This window comes from Oncorhynchus masou, chromosome 23 (genome assembly GCF_036934945.1).
Source record: "Oncorhynchus masou masou isolate Uvic2021 chromosome 23, UVic_Omas_1.1, whole genome shotgun sequence".
Classification (NCBI taxonomy): Eukaryota; Metazoa; Chordata; class Actinopteri; order Salmoniformes; family Salmonidae; genus Oncorhynchus; species Oncorhynchus masou.
Genome location: NC_088234.1, coordinates 9,727,599 through 9,748,332, shown reverse-complemented (window position 1 = coordinate 9,748,332; position 20,734 = coordinate 9,727,599). Strand labels below are relative to the sequence as shown.

At 47.8% G+C, this 20,734-nt stretch overlaps 1 protein-coding gene across 1 annotated transcript in view; it reads left to right on the top strand.

Annotated features, from left to right (window-relative positions):
* The first annotated feature begins 4,148 nt into the window (after window positions 1–4,148).
* The window catches only part of hspa12b (heat shock protein 12B), a 55,352-nt gene continuing 38,766 nt past the window's right edge, over window positions 4,149–20,734 (top strand). Inside the window, exons 1-6 of the mRNA XM_064931090.1 lie at window positions 4,149–4,491; window positions 14,114–14,186; window positions 14,748–14,836; window positions 19,502–19,626; window positions 19,868–20,054; window positions 20,644–20,734. The exon at window positions 20,644–20,734 is cut by the window's right edge and continues 14 nt beyond it. Of these exons, the coding sequence (XP_064787162.1) occupies window positions 14,141–14,186; window positions 14,748–14,836; window positions 19,502–19,626; window positions 19,868–20,054; window positions 20,644–20,734 (538 nt within the window). The 5' untranslated portion in view covers window positions 4,149–4,491; window positions 14,114–14,140. The remainder of the gene's footprint in view (window positions 4,492–14,113; window positions 14,187–14,747; window positions 14,837–19,501; window positions 19,627–19,867; window positions 20,055–20,643) is intronic.

Below are 20,734 nucleotides of genomic sequence, written 5' to 3'. Positions count from 1 at the left end.
GAGAGAGCTGGAATGCTAGGCTACCAATCGGAGTGAGAGAACAAGAAGAGGAAAGGAAAGGAGAGTGATGGAGGGTAGAGAACAAGAATCTAATCCATATGGGGCCCTCTCCTTGATTGCCATATAGACCAAGCCTGAATCTCAAATGCCAACCTATTCCCTATGGACCCTGGTCAGAATTAGTTCACTAAGTAAGGAATAGGGGACTATTTGGGATGCTGCCCTAATGACTTCCAGACTCCACTCACAGCTAATTTGATTTGAAAATATGACAGGACTTGGAGTGTGTGTGTGTGTGTGTGTGTGTGTGTGTGTGTGTGTGTGTGTGTGTGTGTGTGTGTGTGTGTGTGTGTGTGTGTGTGTGTGTGTGTGTGTGTGTGTGTGTGTGTGTGTGTGTGTGTGTGTGTGTGTGTGTGTGTGTGTGTGTGTGTGTGTGTGTGTATATATAGAAAGCAGGAGGTTGATGTATGCTTTCAATCATGTCCCCCGGTGGGAAGAAATCTGATCCCTGTAGTGTAAGATCAAATCCCCAAGAGCAAAAACACACACACACACACACACACTTAAAACACTAGCAGATTTTCAGAAAAGGTTGAAAAGATTTACGGCAAGTACAGCATCAACAACACTAAAGTACTAAAACATAAAACACATTTCAGCCTAATGTAATAAAAGTTATAATTTTAGTTGTAGAGATTGAGAACATAGTATCTGTCTCGCTCTCTCTCTCTCTCTCTCTCTCTCTCTCTCTTACTCTCTCTCTTTTCTTCTCTGTCTCTCTGTCTCTCTCGCTCGCTCTCACTCTCTCTCTCTCTCTCTCTGTCTCTGTCTCTGTCTCTGTCTCTGTCTCTGTCTCCCTTACTCTCTCTCTCTCTGTCTCTGTCTCTCTCTCTCTTACTCTTTCTTACTCTCTCTGTCTCTGTCTCTGTCTCTCTTTCTCTCTCTCTCTCTCTCTGTCTCTCTCTCTCTGTCTCTCTCTCTCTCTCTGTCTCTCTGAAGAGAGATAGGAGAGAAAGAAGGAGGAAAAGAGAGAGGAGAGAAGGGAGGGAGGGAGGAAGAGAGAGAGGAGAGAAGGGAGGGAGGGAGGAAGAGAGAGAGGAGAGAAAGAAGGAGGAAAAGAGAGAGGAGAGAAAGAAGGAGGAAGAGAGAGAGGAGAGAAGGAAAGAGGAAGAGAGAGGAGAGAAGGAAGGAGGAAGAGAGAGGAGAGAAAGAAGGAGGAAACGAGAGAGGAGAGAAGGAAGGGAGGGACGAAGAGAGAGAGGAGAGAAAGAAGGAGGAAGAGAGAGAGGAGAGAAGGAAGGAGGAAGAGAGAGAGGAGAGAAGGAAGGGAGGGAGGAAGAGAGATAGGAGAGAAAGGAGGAAAAGAGAGAGGAGAGAAGGGAGGGAGGGAGGAAGAGAGAGAGGAGAGAAAGAAGGAGGAAGAGAGAGAGGAGAGAAAGAAAGAGGAAAAGAGAGGAGAGAAGGAAGGGAGGGATGAAGAGAGAGAGGAGAGAAGAAGGAGGAAGAGAGAGAGGAGAGAAGGAAGGGAGGGAGGAAGAGAGAGAGGAGAGAAAGGAGGAAGAAAGAGAGGAGAGAAAGAAGGAGGAAGAGAGAGAGGAGAGAAGGAAGGGAGGGAGGAAGAGAGAGAGGAGAGAAAGAAGGAGGAAGAGAGAGAGGAGAGAAGGAAGGGAGGAAGAGAGAGAGGAGAGAAGAAGGAGGAAAAGAGAGAGGAGAGAAGGAAGGGAGGAAGAGAGAGAGGAGAGACAGAAGGAGGAAGAGAGAGAGGAGAGAAGGAAAGGGGCAAGATGACTTAAACAGTGTGTACTGCCACTCCAAGAACACTCCACCAACTCTCTCTCACACACAGTCCCTAACCCTAACCCCAACTCTCTCTCTCACACACACAGTCCCTAACCCTAACCCCAACTCTCTCTCTCTCACACACACAGTCCCTAACCCTAACCCCAACTCTCTCTCTCACACATACAGTCCCTAACCCTAACCCTCTCTCTCACATACACAGTCCCTAACCCTAACCCCAACTCTCTCTCTCACACACACAGTCCCTAACCCTAACCCTCTCTCTCACATACACAGTCCCTAACCCTAACTCTCTCTCTCACACACACAGTATTGTACAGCTAACCTTGTGGGCACATTAACCCTAACCCATTCAAAATCCTATTTTCCCTAACCCCTAACCCTAACCCTAAACCTAACCCGAGCTCCTAACTCTAACCCTAAACCTAACCCTAGTTCCTAACCCTTAACCTAACACTAGTTCCGAACCCTTAACCTAACCCTAGTTCCTAACCCTTAAACTAACCTTAACCCTAAACCTAACCCTAGCTCCTAACCCTAAACCTAACCCTAGTTCCTAACCCTTAACCTAACACTAATTCCGAACCCTTAACCTAACCCTAGTTCCTAACCCTTAAACTAACCTTAACCCTAAACCTAACCCTAGCTCCTAACCCTAAACCTAACCCTAGTTCCTAACCCTAAACCGAACCTAACCCTAAACCTAACCCTTAAACCTAACCCTAACCCGAAACCTAACCCTAGTTCCTAACCCTAAACCTAACCTAACCCTAAACCTAAACCTAACCCTAGCTCCTAACCCTAAACCTAACCCTAGCTCCTAACCCTAAACCTAACCCTAGTTCCTAACCCAAGCTCCGAACCCTAAACCTAACCCTAGCTCCTAATCCTAACCCTAAACCTAACCCTAGTTCCTAACCCTAAACCTAACCCTAGCTCCTAACCCTAAACCGAACCCAAGCTCCTAACCCTAAACCTAACCCTAAACCTAACCCTAACCCTAGCTCCTAACCCTAAACCTAATCCTAGCTCCTAACCCTAAACCTAAACCTAGTTCCTAACCCTAAACCTAACCCTAACTCCTAACCCTAAACCGAACCCAAGCTCCTAACCCTAAACCTAACCCTAACCCTAAACTAACCCTAGTTCCTAACCCTAACCCTAACCCTAAACTAACCCTAGTTCCTAACCCTAAACCTAACCCTAAACCTAACCCTTAACGCAATTCTAACCCTATAACACTAATTCTAACCTTAAACCCCTTAGATAGAGCCTGTGACCTTGTGGGGACAAACAAAAACGCCCCCAGTTGATCACATTTCTGTTCATTTACCATTCTTGTGGGGACCTCGTATCCACAAGAATGGTAAAACACACACACACACACACACACTCCCACTCCCTCTCTCTCTTTCCCCGCCTCTCTCTCTCTCTCTCTCATACACACACAGAGCATATTCTAAATGAGGTAAACTCCCCACATCCCCCATGTTGTACAAACCTTTTCCCTGTTTCCGTGTGTGTGTGTGTGTATAACTTCTTTCTTCTCTGACATTCCAGGCCAGTTGAAAGACTGACTGCAAGGCTGCGGACACAGCAGAGGAACGCTCCAGGCAAAGATTTGGGAATATTTGGGATCGTTCCATAGTTTTTTCAGGAAAGTTTCTCCCCCCACCCTTCTGCTCCATTGGACTTTTCCAAAGTCTTTGTTTAACTATTTTTACCGTCCTATTTCTATTGTCGGTTCTTTTTTGGAATTCTGCTCTTGGAATTCTGCTCTTGGAATTCTGCTCTTGGAATTCTGCTCTTGGAATTCTGCTCTTGGAATTCTGCCGACGTTCGGTTCCATCTGGGAGGTTGAACATTCCCAGTGATTCCTGATCCCTGCAGCAGAAGCACCCTCTCCTCTCTCTGTCTCTCCTCTCTCTGTCTCTCCTCTCTCTGTCTCTCTCTGTCTCTGTCTCTCCTCTCTCTGTCTCTCCTCTCTCTGTCTCTCCTCTCTCTGTCTCTCCTCTCTCTGTCTCTCCTCTCTCTGTCTCTCCTCTCTCTGTCTCTCCTCTCTCTGTCTCTCCTCTCTCTGTCTCTCTCTGTCTCTCCTCTCTCTGTCTCTCCTCTCTCTGTCTCTCCTCTCTCTGTCTCTCCTCTCTCTGTCTCTCCTCTCTCTGTCTCTCCTCTCTCTGTCTCTCCTCTCTCTGCCTCTCCTCTCTCTGTCTCTCCTCTCTCTGTCTCTCTCTCTCTGTCTCTCCTCTCTCTGTCTCTCCTCTCTCTGTCTCTCCTCTCTCTGTCTCTCTCTCTCTGTCTCTCCTCTCTCTGTCTCTCCTCTCTCTGTCTCTCCTCTCTCTGTCTCTCCTCTCTCTGTCTCTCCTCTCTCTGTCTCTCCTCTCTCTGTCTCTCCTCTCTCTGTCTCTCCTCTCTCTGTCTCTCCTCTCTCTGTCTCTCCTCTCTCTGTCTCTCCTCTCTCTGTCTCTCCTCTCTCTGTCTCTCTCTGTCTCTGTCTCTCCTCTCTCTGTCTCTCCTCTCTCTGTCTCTCCTCTCTCTGTCTCTCCTCTCTCTGTCTCTCCTCTCTCTGTCTCTCCTCTCTCTGTCTCTCCTCTCTCTGTCTCTCCTCTCTCTGTCTCTCCTCTCTCTGTCTCTCCTTAGTTCTGCTCCAGTGAGGAACAAGGGCAGGAACATTGTTTCAGGAAAAGACAGGTGAGTTTGAGGATTTGGTTTAGGATATGCTGCCGGGGTTTCAATTGGGAATTATTCTTTTTACTGGCATTGAGTTAATTCATGTTTTCCTGCATGTTGTTTTGTGTGGATACATTTGTAGAAGGATACATTTGGTGAATGAGAAGGGATTACCTGCTGTAAAAAAAAGCCAATGGGTAACAGTGGAAGACAGGGATAAGACAACAGGTCTATGGTTAACAGTGGAAGACAGGGATAAGACAACAGGTCTATGGTTAACAGTGGAAGACAGGGATAAGACAACAGGTCTATGGTTAACAGTGGAAGACAGGGATAAGACAACAGGTCTATGGTTAACAGTGGAAGACAGGGATAGGACAACAGGTCTATGGTTAACAGTAGAAGACAGAGATAAGACAACAGGTCTATGGTTAACAGTGGAAGACAGGGATAAGACAACAGGTCTATGGTTAACAGTGGAAGACAGGGATAAGACAACAGGTCTATGGTTAACAGTGGAAGACAGGGATAGGACAACAGGTCTATGGTTAACAGTGGAAGACGGGGATAAGACAACAGGTCTATGGTTAACAGAGGAAGACAGGGATAAGACAACAGGTCTATGGTTAACAGTGGAAGACAGGGATAAGACAACAGGTCTATGGTTAACAGTGGAAGACAGGGATAAGACAACAGGTCTATGGTTAACAGTGGAAGACAGGGATAAGACAACAGGTCTATGGTTAACAGTGGAAGACAGGGATAAGACAACAGGTCTATGGTTAACAGTGGAAGACAGGGATAAGACAACAGGTCTATGGTTAACAGTGGAAGACAGGGATAAGACAACAGGTCTATGGTTAACAGTGGAAGACAGGGATAAGACAACAGGTCTATGGTTAACAGTGGAAGACAGGGATAAGACAACAGGTCTATGGTTAACAGTGGAAGACAGGGATAAGACAACAGGTCTATGGTTAACAGAGGAAGACAGGGATAGGACAACAGGTCTATGGTTAACAGTGGAAGACAGGGATAAGACAACAGGTCTATGGTTAACAGTGGAAGACAGGGATAGGACAACAGGTCTATGGTTAACAGTGGAAGACAGGGATAAGACAACAGGTCTATGGTTAACAGTGGAAGACAGGGATAAGACAACAGGTCTATGGTTAACAGTGGAAGACAGGGATAGGACAACAGGTCTATGGTTAACAGAGGAAGACAGGGATAAGACAACAGGTCTATGGTTAACAGTGGAAGACAGGGATAAGACAACAGGTCTATGGTTAACAGTGGAAGACAGGGATAAGACAACAGGTCTATGGTTAACAGTGGAAGACAGGGATAGGACAACAGGTCTATGGTTAACAGTGGAAGACAGGGATAAGACAACAGGTCTATGGTTAACAGAGGAAGACAGGGATAGGACAACAGGTCTATGGTTAACAGTGGAAGACAGGGATAAGACAACAGGTCTATGGTTAACAGTGGAAGACAGGGATAGGACAACAGGTCTATGGTTAACAGAGGAAGACAGGGATAAGACAACAGGTCTATGGTTAACAGTGGAAGACAAGGATAGGACAACAGGTCTGTATTTCAGTGAGAAGGAGGTGAAATTTTGGTGCAGAGTTGGTCAAGGGGTCACTCGTTTTATCTGAGCTACACCTGTCTGGGGTCAAAGGTTAAATGTCAGGGGTCAGGAGTCTGGAACAGTCGATCTATATCACTATTTTTATTGGACGTCCCCTGTGTGGAGGGGAGGGGGGGGGGGTAGGAGGTGTGGTTTGAAGGGAGGGGTAGGGGGAGGGGGTAGGAGGTGTGGTTTGAAGGGAGGGGAGGGGGAGGGGGTAGGAGGTGTGGTTTGAAGGGAGGGGGATGGGGGGATGGGGTAGGAGGTGCGGTTTGAAGGGCGGGGGATGGGGGGAGGGGGTAGGAGGTGCGGTTTGAAGGGCGGGAGATGGGGGGGATAGGAGGTGTGGTTTGAAGGGCGGTGGATGGGGGGTTGGGGGTAGGAGGTGCGGTTTGAAGGGCGGGGGATGGGGGGGGGGGTCCCCATTAGTTCCTGTCGAGGCAGCAGTTACTCTTCCTGGGGTCCAGCAAAGATTAAGGCAGTAGTATACATTGTAATGCCATTTTTAAGCATTAAAATACATTTACAACAGATTTAACAATACATTAAGAGTGTCCCCTCCAGCCACTACTATTCCACAACCCACAATCCAGGTGTAGGTGTGTGTATAGTGTGTATGTTGTGTGGGTATGTGTGTTTGTACTTTGTGTGTGTGTGTGTGTGTGTGTGTGTGTGTGTGTGTGTGTGTGTGTGTGTGTGTGTGTGTGTGTGTGTGTGTGTGTGTGTGTGTGTGTGTGTCTCTTCACAGTCCTCGCTGTTCATTAAGGTGTATTTTTTTCTGTTTTTTAAATCTGATTTTACTGCTTGCGTGAGTTACAAGGGGTGGGGAGGGGTTTCTCTTCTTCCTCAGGAAGCTCAGTCCGTGATGATGTCATCGCTCCTTTGTGAGCTGAAGTGTTCTGTGTGTGTACCATAACCACAACAACCCACGGGCCATATCATAACCACGGCAACCCACGGGCCATATCATAACCACGGCAACCCACGGGCCATATCATAACCACAACAACCCACGGGCCACAGCTGTGTGTGTACCATAACCACGGCAACCCACGGGCCATATCATAACCACGACAACCCACGGGCCACAGCTGTGTGTGTACCATAACCACGACAACCCACGGGCTACAGCTGTGTGTGTACCATAACCACAACAACCCACGGGCCATATCATAACCACGACAACCCACGGGCCATATCATAACCACGGCAACCCACGGGCCATATCATAACCACGACAACCCACGGGCTACAGCTGTGTGCGTAGTGTTAATGGGGCCGAAAAGTGGCCTAGTGTCTTGTCCAATCGGCCCGAGGAGGGGTGAAGAGAGGGGGAGGGGCAAAGAGAGGAGGAGGGGTGAAGAATGTTGTTTTTTTCTCTCTCTGGCTTTATCATTAAATGGGAACATGGGAAGAGAACTTTAATGCTGCACACACCCACACCTAAACACACACACATACCTAAACACACACACACACACACACACACACACACACACACACACACACACACACACACACACACACACACACACACACACACACACACACACACACACACACACACACACACACACACACACACACACACACACACACACACGCGCGCACACACACACACACACACACACACACACACACACACACACACACACACACACACACACGTCTGCATGCAGGTACACACAGAAAGACACAGATTTTCCTACAGAGAGGTGTAATCTGAGCTGGTGTAACGTTTGTTTCAAACACAAATTCTGAATCAGGATATTCACCATATATCCCCATGACAATATGATTTCTCGACTTATATATCTCTCTCTCTGCCTCCCACTTTCCTTCTCTCTCTCCTTTTCTCTCTCTTTCACTCTTTCTGCTTTCTGTCCATGTTCTCTCTCTCAATGTTTTGTTTTGTCTCTCTCTCCCTCTGTGTCTGTCACTCTCTGTCTGTCTGTCTGTCTGTCTGTCTGTCTGTCTGTCTGTCTGTCTGTCTGTCTGTCTGTCTGTCTGTCTGTCTGTCTGTCTGTCTGTCTCTCTCTCTCTCTCTCTCTCTCTCTCTCTCTCTCAATTCAAAGGGCTTAAATGGCATGGGAAACATATTTTTACATTGCCAAGCAAGTGAAAAAGATAATAAACAAAAGTGAAATAAACAATAAATATTAAGAGTAAAAATTACTCCCACAAAAGTGCCAAAAGAACAAAGACATTTCAAATATCATATTATGTGCAAATAGTTGTAGAATTTAATGGCACTTCTGGATTTTAATAATTAGTGGGTATCAGCCTAATTCTGCTCTGTCTGCAGAATTTGGTGTTTGTCCCATTTTGTGAAGTCTTGGTTGGTGAGCGGACCCCAGACCTCACAACCATAAAGGACAATGGGTTCTATAACTGATTCAACTATTTTTTGCCAGATCCTAATTGGGATGTCAAATTGTATGTTCCTTTTGATGGCATAGAATGCACTTCTTGCCTTGTCTCACAGATCGTTCACAGCTTTGTGGAAGTTACCTGTGGCGCTGATGTTTAGGCCGAGGTATGTATAGTTTTTTGTGTGCTCTAGGGCAACAGTGTCTAGATGGAATTTGTATTTGTGGTCCTGGCGACTGGACCTTTTTTGGAACACCATTATTATTGTCTTACTGAGATTTACTGTCAGGGCCCAGGTCTGTCAGGGCATAGGTATGTCAGGGCCCAGGTATGTCAGGGCCCATGGTCTGGCAGAATCTGTGCAGAAGATCTAGGTGCTGGTGTAGCCCCTCCTTAGTTGGGGACAGAAGCACCAGATCACCAGCAAACAGTAGATATTTAACTTCAGCTTCTAGTAGGATGAGGCCAGGTGCTGCAGACTGTTCTAGTGCCCTCACCAATTTGTTGATATATTTGTTGAAGAGGGTGGGGCTTAAGCTGCATCCTTGTCTCACCCCACAGCCCTATGGAAAGAAATGTGTGCTTTTTTTCCAATTTTAACCGCACACTTATTGTTTGTGTACATGGATTTGATAAAGTTGTATGTTTTTCCCCCAACACCACTTTCCATCAGTTTGTATAGCAGACCCCTTATTGCCAAATTGAGTCAAAAGCTTTTTTGAAATCAACAAAGCATGAGAAGACTTTGCCTATGTTTTGGTTTGTTTGTTTGTCAATTAGGGTGTGCAGGGTGAATACGTGGTCTGTCGTACGGTAATCTGGTAAAAATCCAATTTGACATTTGCTCAGTACATTGTTTTCACTGGGGAAATGTACGAGTCTGCTGTTAATGATAATGCAGAGGATTTCCCAAGGTTGCTGTTGACACATATCCCACAGTAGTTATTGGTGTCAAATTTGTCTCTGCATTTGTGGATTGGGGTGATCAGTCCTTGGTTACAAATATTGGGGACGATGCCAGAGCTGAGGATGATGTTAAAGAGTTTAAGTATATCCAATTGGAATTTGTAGTCTGTACATTTTATAATTTCATTTAGGATTTAGGATTTAGGATTTAGCAAGAGCTGTGTGTGGGTTTCTTCTTTTTTCTCATCTTATTCAAATGTTACCATGCACCTGCAACAAAGATAGCTCAGATGTGTGAGTGCCTTTTTAAATTTTGAATTGAGGATACCATCAACACAACAGGCCTTTTGGTGTTGGAGGGTTTGTATTTTGTCCTGTAGTTCATTCAAGGTAATTGGAGAATCTAGTGTGTTCTGGTAGTTTTTAATAGTTTATCCTAAGATTTGTATTTGATCATGTATATGTTTTTGCTGTTTGTTCTTTGTTACAGGGCCAAAAAGATTAGAGAAGTGGTTTATCCATACATCTCCATTTTGGATAGATAACTCTGTGTTGTTGTTTGCTTAGTGTTTTCCAGTTTTGCCAGAAGTGGTTAGATTCTATGGTTTATTCAATTACTTTGAGCTGATTTCTGACGTGCTGTTCCTTCTTTTTCCGTGGTGTATTTCTGTAATGTTTTAGTGATTCACCATAGTGAAGTCGTAGGCTCAGGTTTTCTGGGTCTCTGTTTTTGGTTAGATAAGTTTCTCAATTTCTATCTTAGGTTTTTGCATTCTTCATCAAACCATTTGTCATTGTTGTTAATTTTCTTCGGTTTTCTGTTTGATTTTTTTTAGATTTGATAGGAGAGCTGAGAGGTCAAATATACTATTTAGGTTTTCTACTGCCAAGTTTACACCTTCACTATTATAGTGGAATGTTTTGTCCAGGAAGTTGTCTATAAGGGATTGAATTTGTTGTTGCATCTCTCTCACTCACACACACACACACACACACACACACACACACACACACACACACACACACACACACACACACACACACACACACACACACACACACACACACACACACATGGAGTCTTTTCCTGTGTTAATGATGCTTTTCCTGGACAGTTGTTGAAGCTGGTCTGTCTGTGTTTAGTTCTGTCCAGGGACATATCTAGTACAGGAAGAGAAATAGACAGAGAAGGAGGAGAGGAGAGGAGAGGAGAGGAGAGGAGAGGAGAGGAGAGGAGAGGAGAGGAGGAGAGGAGAGGAGGCAGAGCAGGAGGAGATGAGAGGAGGGAAGGCAAAGGGGGAGTAGAGGAGAGGACGGACATGAAAAGAGAGGGATGACATGTCGATGTTATCAACCAGAAAGGTTCATTCTAAATCAAATCAAATTTTATTTGTCACACATACACATGGTTAGCAGATGTTAATGCGAGTGTAGCGAAATTCTTGTGCTTCTAGTTCTGACAATGCAGTAATAACCAACGAGTAATCTAACTAACAATTCCACAACTACTACCTTATACACACAAGTGTAAATGGATGATGAATATGTACATAAAGATATATGAATGAGTGATGGTACAGAACGGCATAGGCAGGATGCAGTAGATGGTATAGAGTACAGTATATACATATGAGATGAGTAATGTAGGGTATGTAAACATTGTATTTAGTGGCATTGTTTAAAGTGGCTAGTGATACATTTGTTACATGTATGGCAGCAGCCACTCAATGTTAGTGGTGGCTGTTTTTAACAGTCTGATGGCCTTGAGATAGAAGCTGTTTTTTAGTCTCTCGGTCCCTGCTTTGATGCACCTGTAATGACCTCGCCTTCTAGATGATAGCGGGGTGAACAGGCAGTGGCTCGGGCGGGTGGTTGTTGTCCTTGATGTTCTTTATGGCCTTCTTGTGACATTGGGTGGTGTAGGTGTCCTGGAGGGCAGGTAGTTTGCCCCCGGTGATGCGTTGTGCAGACCTCACTACCCTCTGGAGAGCCTTGCGGTTGTGGGCGGAGCAGCTGCCGTACCAGGCGGTGATACAGCCCGCCAGGATGCTCTCGATTGTGCATCTGTAAAAGTTTGTGAGTGCTTTTGGTGACAAGCTGAATTTCTTCAGCCTCCTGAGGTTGAAGAGGTGCTGCTACGCCTTCTTCACAACGCTGTCTGTGTGGGTGGACCATTTCAGTTTGTCCGTGATGTGTACGTCGAGGAACTTAAAACTTTCTACCCTCTCCACGACTGGAATTCTATTGTCCAGTTTACGGGGAGATGGGGAGGTTCAAGTCCCTAGTGAGACACCATGGTAGAATGGAGGGATGTAATTGCAGAAGGAAATTGTAGAATGATGATTTACTGGGAAAGATGGGTTGATCTGTGGCTGTCTGAAGGTTGGAATTAATGAGGGTTGGAATAAACACATAGATACATGCTTGGTCCATCCCGCCCTTGGAAAATCAGTTTGGGCCCGGATGGGGCGACCGCACCCACTGACCAGAGCACCCACTGACCAGAGCACCCACTGACCAGAGCACCCACTGACCAGAGCACCCACTGACCAGAGCACCCACTGACCAGAGCACCCACTGATGGGAGAGACCATTCGTTTTGTCTATGTATTGTATTGTACTGTATTGTATTATATTGTCTATATTTTGTGTTGTACTGTATTGTGTTGTACTGTATTGTGTTGTACTGTATTGTATTGTACTGTATTGTATTGTACTGTAGTGTATTGTACTGTATTGTGTTGTACTGTATTGTATTGTATTGTATCGTATTGTATTGTACTGTATTGTGTTGTACCGTATTGTATTGTACTGTATTGTATTGTACTGTATTGTATTGTGTTGTACCGTATTGTACTGTATTGTACTGTATTGTGTTGTACTGTATTGTATTGTATTGTACTGTATTGTATTGTATTGTACTGTATTGTGTTGTACTGTATTGTACGGTACTGTACTGTATTGTATTGTACTGTATTGTATTGTGTTGTACCGTATTGTATTGTACTGTATTGTGTTGTACTGTATTGTATTGTACTGTATTGTATTGTACTGTACTGTATTGTACTGTATTGTGTTGTACTGTATTGTGTTGAACTGTATTGTGTTGTACTGTATTGTGTTGAACTGTATTGTACTGTATTGTGTTGTACTGTATTGTGTTGTACTGTATTGTGTTGAACTGTATTCTACTGTATTGTGTTGTATTGTACTGTATTGTATTGTACTGTATTGTGTTGTACTGTATTGTGTTGTACTGTATTGTGTTGCACTGTATTGTGTTGAACTGTATTGTGTTGTATTGTACTGTATTGTGTTGTACTGTATTGTACCATATTGTATCATATTGTGTTGAACTGTATTGTACCGTATTGTATCGTATTGTGTTGAACTGTATTGTATTGTATTATATTGTATGGTACCGTTTTGTATTGTACTGTATTGTATTGTACCGTATTGTGTTGTACTGTATTGTAAGTTGCATCAATATGCCAGGACAGTTGACAATCCAAGGTTACTCTAAGCAGTTTTGTCACCACAACTTCCCACATGATTCGTTACACGATTTAGTTGAGGTTTAGGGTTTAGTGAATGATTTGTCCCAAATACAATTATTTTAGTTTTGAAATATTTAGGACTAACTTATTCCTTGCCACACATTCTAAAACAAACTGCAGCTCTTTGTTAAGTGTTGCAGTCATTGTAGTAGCTGACGTGTATTGTTTTTTTTTAATTTTACCTTTATTTTACTAGGCAAGTCAGTTAAGAACAAATTCTTATTTTCAATGACGGCCTAGGAACAGTGGGTTAACTGCCTGTTCGGGGGCAGAACGACAGATTTGTACCTTGTCAGCTCGGGGATTCGAACTTGCAACCTTCCGGTTACTAGTCCAACGCTCTAACCACTAGGCTACCCTGCCGCCCCAGGGTTGATTACTCAAAGCCAGTGGCATGTCGTTAGTAAAGATTGATAAAAATAAGGGGGCCTAGACAGCTACCCTGGGGAATTCCTGATTCTTCCATTAAATAACACCCTCTGTGTTCTGTTAGACAGGTAACTCTTTATCCACAATATAGCAGGGGGTGTAAAGCCATAACACATACGTTTTTCCATCAGCAGACTACGATCGATAATGTCAGAAGCCGCAACTGAAGTCTAACAAATCAGCTCCCACAATCTTTTTATCATCAATTTCTCTCAGCCAATCATCAATCATTTGTGTAAGTGCTGTGCTTGTTGAATGTCCTTCCCTCTAAGCATGCTGAAAGTATGTTGTTAATTTGTTTACTGTAAAATAGTATTGTATCTGGTCAAACAAAATTTGGACATATCCCACTCACTCTGGGACACCCTAGGAGAGTGGGGTCATGGTCAGGGACGGCGACCCTGACGGCGACCCTGGAGTGGGCCAATTTCCTCGCTAAAGGGCACATCAACAGATTTTCACCTCGTCGGCACAGGGATTTGAATCAGTGACCTTTCAGTTACTGGCCCATTGCTCTTAAGCGGCAGGTAGCCTAGTGGTTAAAGTGTTGGGCCAGTAACCAAAAGGTTGCTGGATCGAATCCCTGAGCTGACAAGCTAGAAATCTGTCCTTCTACCCCTAAACAAGGTAGTTAAACTGAATGTTACCCGGTAGGCCGTCATTGTAAATAATAATTTGTTCTGAACTGACTTGCCTCATTAAATAAAGGTAAAGAAGCACCTCTCTGTGTTTTGTCCTCTCCCAGGCTGTCCTGGCCGTGGCAACCCTCATCATGGCCGACATCCTGCAGCCCGACATGAACAGCCTACAGGTCCCAGGTAAACACACATACACACACGACATCTTGGCATGGTATGTACTGTGTAGGGTTAACGCCCCTCGTGTGTTTTCCTATCTGTCACCTTCTCCGGTTTGAGGTGTGAATGAGGTCACCTCGCTCCCTTTGGGAATATCACGACATTCCACTCTGTGGACGGAAAGACACTTTAGTGTGTCTACACCTCAACGTTCTGATACCGTAATCACCATGGCGACATAGCATACAGACGTTCCTGGGATAGCAGCATGGCTTCTGGAACCTTGGAATCATATCCTGGAATACAGCACTTGGAATTTATGTTCCGTGTTCCAAAAATGATGGAATACTCGTGTATGTGTCACCACAGTGTGTATGTGTCACCACAGTGTGTATGTGTATGGATGATGTAATGTCACTGTTTTCCACAGATAACAGGAATTCTCAGTGCACCCTGACAAAACATCCCTTAGACTTTCTCAATAGTCTGCCTGTCTTTGTATAGATCCGTCAGACATCTAGACCCAGAAAGTAGCCAATGAAAAGAATTCTCAGCATTTCTCCGCCCCTCCCCCTCTCTTAGGTGAAAACAACTGTATATCAGCTCCCTCCTCTCCCTCAGTCGGACGAAATGACTGCAGCATCGCACCCCTCACACCCTCAGCCTCTCCGGTAAGATCTCCCCCTCCTCACTCCCTTCCCTCACCCCCTAGACATCAAATCCTCACCCCCTAGCCCCTCACCCTTCAATCTCCCGCTCACATCCCTCACCCCCTAGACATCAAATCCTCACCCCCTAGACATCAAATCCTCAACCCCTAGCCCTTTACCATTCAATCTCCGACTCACATCCCTCACCCCCGAGCCCCTCACCCTTCAATCACCCACTCACATCCCTCACCCCCTAGCCCCTCACCCTTCAATCTCCTGCTCACATCCCTCACCCCCTAGCCCCTCACCCTTCAATCTACCGCTCACATCCCTCACCCCCTAGCCCCTCACCCTTCAATCACCCGCTCACATCCCTCACCCCCTAGCCCCTCACCCTTCAATCACCCACTCACATCCCTCACCCCCTAGTTCCTCACCCTTCAATCACCCGCTCACATCCCTCACCCCCTAGCCCCTCACCCTTCAATCTCCCGCTCACATCCCTCACCCCCTAGCCCCTCACCCTTCAATCTCCCACTCACATCCCTCACCCCCGAGCCCCTCACCCTTCAATCACCCGCTCACATCCCTCACCCCCTAGCTCCTCACGCTTCAATAACCCGCTCACATCCCTCACCCCCTAGCTCCTCACACTTCAATCACCCGCTCACATCCCTCACCCCCGAGCCACTCACCCTTTCAATCTCCCGCTCACATCCCTCACCCCCTAGCTCCTCACCCTTCAATCACCCGCTCACATCCCTCACCCCCTAGCCCCTCACCCTTCAATCTCCCGCTCACATCCCTCACCCCCTAGCCCCTCACCCTTCAATCTCCCACTCACATCCCTCACCCCCTAGCCCCTCACCCTTTAATCATCCACTCACATCCCTCACCCCTCACCCTTCAATCGCCCACTCACATCCCTCACCACCTAGCCCTTTACCATTCAATCTCCCACTCACATCCCTCACCCCCGAGCCCCTCACCCTTCAATCACCCGCTCACATCCCTCACCCCTTAGCCCCTCACCCTTCAATCACCCACTCACATCCCTCACCCCCTAGCCCTTTACCATTCAATCTCCCACTCACATCCCTCACCCCCGAGCCCCTCACCCTTCAATCACCCGCTCACATCCCTCACCCCCCAGCTCCTCACCCTTCAATCACCCGCTCACATCCCTCACCCCCTAGCTCCTCACCCTTCAATCACCCGCTCACATCCCTCACCCCCTAGCCCCTCAACCTTCAATCACCCACTCACATCCCTCACCCCCTATTCCTTTACCATTCAATCTCCCACTCACATCCCTCACCCCCGAGCCCCTCACCCTTCAATCACCCACTCACATCCCTCACCCCCTAGCCCCTCACCCTTCAATCTCCTGCTCACATCCCTCACCCCCTAGCCACTCACCCTTCAATCTCCCGCTCACATCCCTCACCCCCTAGCCCCTCACCCTTCAATCACCCGCTCACATCCCTCACCCCCTAGTCCCTCACCCTTCAATCACCCGCTCACATCCCTCACCCCCTAGCTCCTCACCCTTCAATCACCCGCTCACATCCCTCACCCCCTAGCCCCTCACCCTTCAATCTCCCGCTCACATCCCTCACCCCTAGCCCCTCACCCTTCAATCTCCCACTCACATCCCTCACCCCCTAGCCCCTCACCCTTTAATCATCCACTCACATCCCTCACCCCTCACCCTTCAATCGCCCACTCACATCCCTCACCCCCTAGCTCCTCACCCTTCAATCACCCGCTCACATCCCTCACCCCCTAGCCCCTCAACCTTCAATCACCCACTCACATCCCTCACCCCCTAGCCCTTTACCATTCAATCTCCCACTCACATCCCTCACCCCCGAGCCCCTCACCCTTCAATCACCCACTCACATCCCTCACCCCCTAGCCCCTCACCCTTCAATCTCCTGCTCACATCCCTCACCCCCTAGCCACTCACCCTTCAATCTCCCGCTCACATCCCTCACCCCCTAGCCCCTCACCCTTCAATCACCCGCTCACATCCCTCACCCCCTAGTCCCTCACCCTTCAATCACCCGCTCACATCCCTCACCCCTAGCTCCTCACCCTTCAATCACCCGCTCACATCCCTCACCCCCTAGCCCCTCACCCTTCAATCTCCCGCTCACATCCCTCACCCCCTAGCCCCTCACCCTTCAATCTCCCACTCACATCCCTCACCCCCTAGCCACTCACCCTTCAATCACCCGCTCACATCCCTCACCCCCTAGCTCCTCACCCTTCAATCACCCGCTCACTTCCCTCACCCCCTAGCCCTTTACCATTCAATCTCCCACTCACATCCCTCACCCCCGAGCCCCTCACCCTTCAATCACCCGCTCACATCCCTCACCCCCCAGCTCCTCACCCTTCAATCACCCGCTCACATCCCTCACCCCCTAGCTCCTCACCCTTCAATCACCCGCTCACATACCTCACCCCCTAGCCCCTCAACCTTCAATCGCCCACTCACATCCCTCACCCCCTAGCCCTTTACCATTCAATCTCCCACTCACATCCCTCACCCCTGAGCCCCTCACCCTTCAATCACCCACTCACATCCCTCACCCCCTAGCCCCTCACCCTTCAATCTCCTGCTCACATCCCTCACCCCCTAGCCACTCACCCTTCAATCTCCCGCTCACATCCCTCACCCCCTAGCCCCTCACCCTTCAATCACCCGCTCACATCCCTCACCCCCTAGCCCTTCACCCTTCAATCTCCCGCTCACATCCCTCACCCCCTAGCCCCTCACCCTTCAATCTCCCACTCACATCCCTCACCCCCTAGCCCCTCACCCTTTAATCATCCACTCACATCTCTCACCCCTCACCCTTCAATCACCCGCTCACATCCCTCACCCCCTAGCCCCTCACCCTTCAATCACCCGCTCACATCCCTCACCCCCTAGCCCCTCACCCTTCAATCTCCCACTCACATCCCTCACCCCCTAACCCTTCACCCCCTCTCATTCTCCAGTAAGACCACCACACCTTTACATAGTACAAAATAAATTGAGATGGTGCAGGCACTTCCACACGTTTCTTTATACATCTGGTTTAATGAGAGCTTCTAATCCACAACGACATGGTCATCTGGGGATGACAAACACTGCTTTATCTCTACCAATCAACACACCCCCTGTCCAACAACACACACCCTGTCCAACAACACACACCCTGTCCAACAACACACACCCTGTCCAACAACACACACCCTGTCCAACAACACACACCCTGTCCATCAACACACACCCTGTCCAACAACATATACCTTGTCCATCTACACACACCCTGTCCAACAACACACACCCTGTCCAACAACACACACCCTGTCCAACAACACATACCCTGTCCATCAACACACACGCTGTCCAACAACACACACCCTGTCCAACAACACACACCCTGTCCAACAACACACACACTATCCATCAACACACACCCTGTCCAACAACACACACCCTGTCCAACAACACACACCCTGTCCAACAACACACACCCTGTCCAACAACACATACCGTGTCCAAAAACACACACCCTGTCCAACAACACACACCCTGTCCAACAACACACACGCTATCCATCAACACACACCATCCATCAACACACACCCTGTCCATCAACACACACCCTGTCCAACAACACACACCCTGTCCATCAACACACACCCTGTCCAACAACACACACCATCCATCAACACACACCCTGTCCATCAACACACACCCTGTCCAACAACACACACCCTGTCCAACAACACACACCCTGTCCAACAACACACACCATCCATCAACACACACCCTGTCCATCAACACACACCCTGTCCAACAACACACACCCTGTCCAACAACACACACACTATCTCAAGTCAACATAGATACTTTCCATCAACATACTTTGAGGTCAGTGCAGGGGTGGATATTTCCAGTTCATGAAAGTGTAGTCCTTACTTACTGTAAGTTACTGACTGGGCAAAATCACAGAAGTAAATCATTGAGAACTATTTACCCTATTTAGTATTTAGCTATTAAACCTGAATGCCTCAGAAAGCAATTAAGCTGTTATCATATTTTGATAGGAAGGAGTGTTGAGTCCTGTCAGTACCAGCATACCTCACACACACTTTCCCTCTCTCTCCCCTGCTTTTCTCTCCTCTCTCCTCTCTACTCTCTTCCTCTCCTCTCTCTCTCCCTCTCCTCTCTCTCTCCTCTCTCTCTCTCTCTCTCTCTCTCTCTCTCCACTCTCCCTCTCCTCTCTCTCTCCTCTCTCTCTCTCTCTCTCTCTCTCTCCACTCTCCCTCTCCTTTCTCTCTCCCCTCTCTCTACCCTGCTTTTCTCTCCTCTCTCCCTCTCCTCTCTCCTCTCTCCTCTCTCCCTCTCCTCTCTCTCTCCCTCTCCTCTCTCTCTCCTTTCTCTCTCCCCTCTCTCTACCCCGCTTTTCTCTCCTCTCTCCTCTCTCCTCTCTCCCTCTCCTCTCTCTCTCTCTCTCTCCCCTCCCTCTTCTCTCTCCCTCCCCTTTCTCCTCTCTCCCTCTGCTGCCCCTGTCCTCTCTCCCTCCCCTCTCTCCTCTCTCTCTCCTCTCTACTCTCCTCCCTCCCCCCCCACACACACATAACTTGATCAGTGTCTCTCTCTCTACACTCTCTCCATCTCTCCAGAGACCGGAGGCCAGATCGAGGATGGCTCATCCGTTCTCTGTGGTGGTAGCTATAGACTTTGGAACCACCTCCAGCGGATACGCATTCAGCTTCACACAAGACCCAGAGGCTATTCACATGATGAGGTATGTGGACACACACACACACACACACACACTCACATGTCACCACCTCCAGCGGCTACACAAGTGTGTGTGTGTGTGTGTATGTGTGTGTGTACGCGTGTGCATTCGTGTGTTGATATCCTCAATTCTGTATGACATCACAGCATCTCGAACTACATGTAGATTACACCATCCCACTTCTGCAAGTCAACCAAACTCACTCCCTCATTTGATTGACCGCTGTCTCATCCACTCTCTGCAGGCGCTGGGAGGGCGGGGACCCGGGCGTAGCCAACCAGAAGAGCCCCACGTCCCTGTTATTGACCCCTGAGTTGAAGTTCCATAGTTTTGGGTTTGCTGCCAGAGACAACTATCATGATCTGGATCCTGAAGAGGCTCAACACTGGCTCTACTTCGACAAGTTCAAAATGAAGATACATAGTACCACTGTAAGATGGGAGGGAGGGAGGGAGGGAGGGAGGGGGAGGGAGGGAGGGAGGGAGGGAGGGAGGGAGGGAGGGAGGGAGGGAGGGAGGGAGGGAGGGAGGGAGGGAGGAGGGAGGGAGGGTGGAAATAGAGGGAGTCGGAGATAGAGGGTGGGATAGAGGGATACATGGAGGGAGGGAGGGGGGAGGGAGGGAGGGAGGCAAGGAGAGATAAAGCCAGGGAGAAAGGGGGAGGGAAAGAGAGATTCAGGGGGAGGGAAAGAGAGATAAGGGAGGGACAGAGGAATGGAGGGGGGCATTGTGAGGAAAACCAAGAAGGGAAGAATGAAAAGGAGAGAGATGAGCGTAAGGATGTAAAAGAGGTTGTAGAAATATCAAGGGAGAAGAAACGAGGGGAGATTGTCTTGGTTTCCTGCAGGACCTCATCTGTTGTGTTTTGCAGCAGCTTTACAGCAGATTGTCTTGGTTTCCTGCAGGACCTCATCTGTTGTGTTTTGCAGTAGTTTTACAACAGAGTGTATTGGTTTCCTGCAGGACCTCACCTGTTGTGTTTTGCAGCAGTTTTACAGCAGTGTGTCTTGGTTTCCTGCAGGATCTGACCATGGAGACGGAGCTGGAAGCGGTGAGTGGGAGGAAGGTGAGGGCCATCGAGGTATTCTCTCACGCTCTCCGGTTCTTCAGAG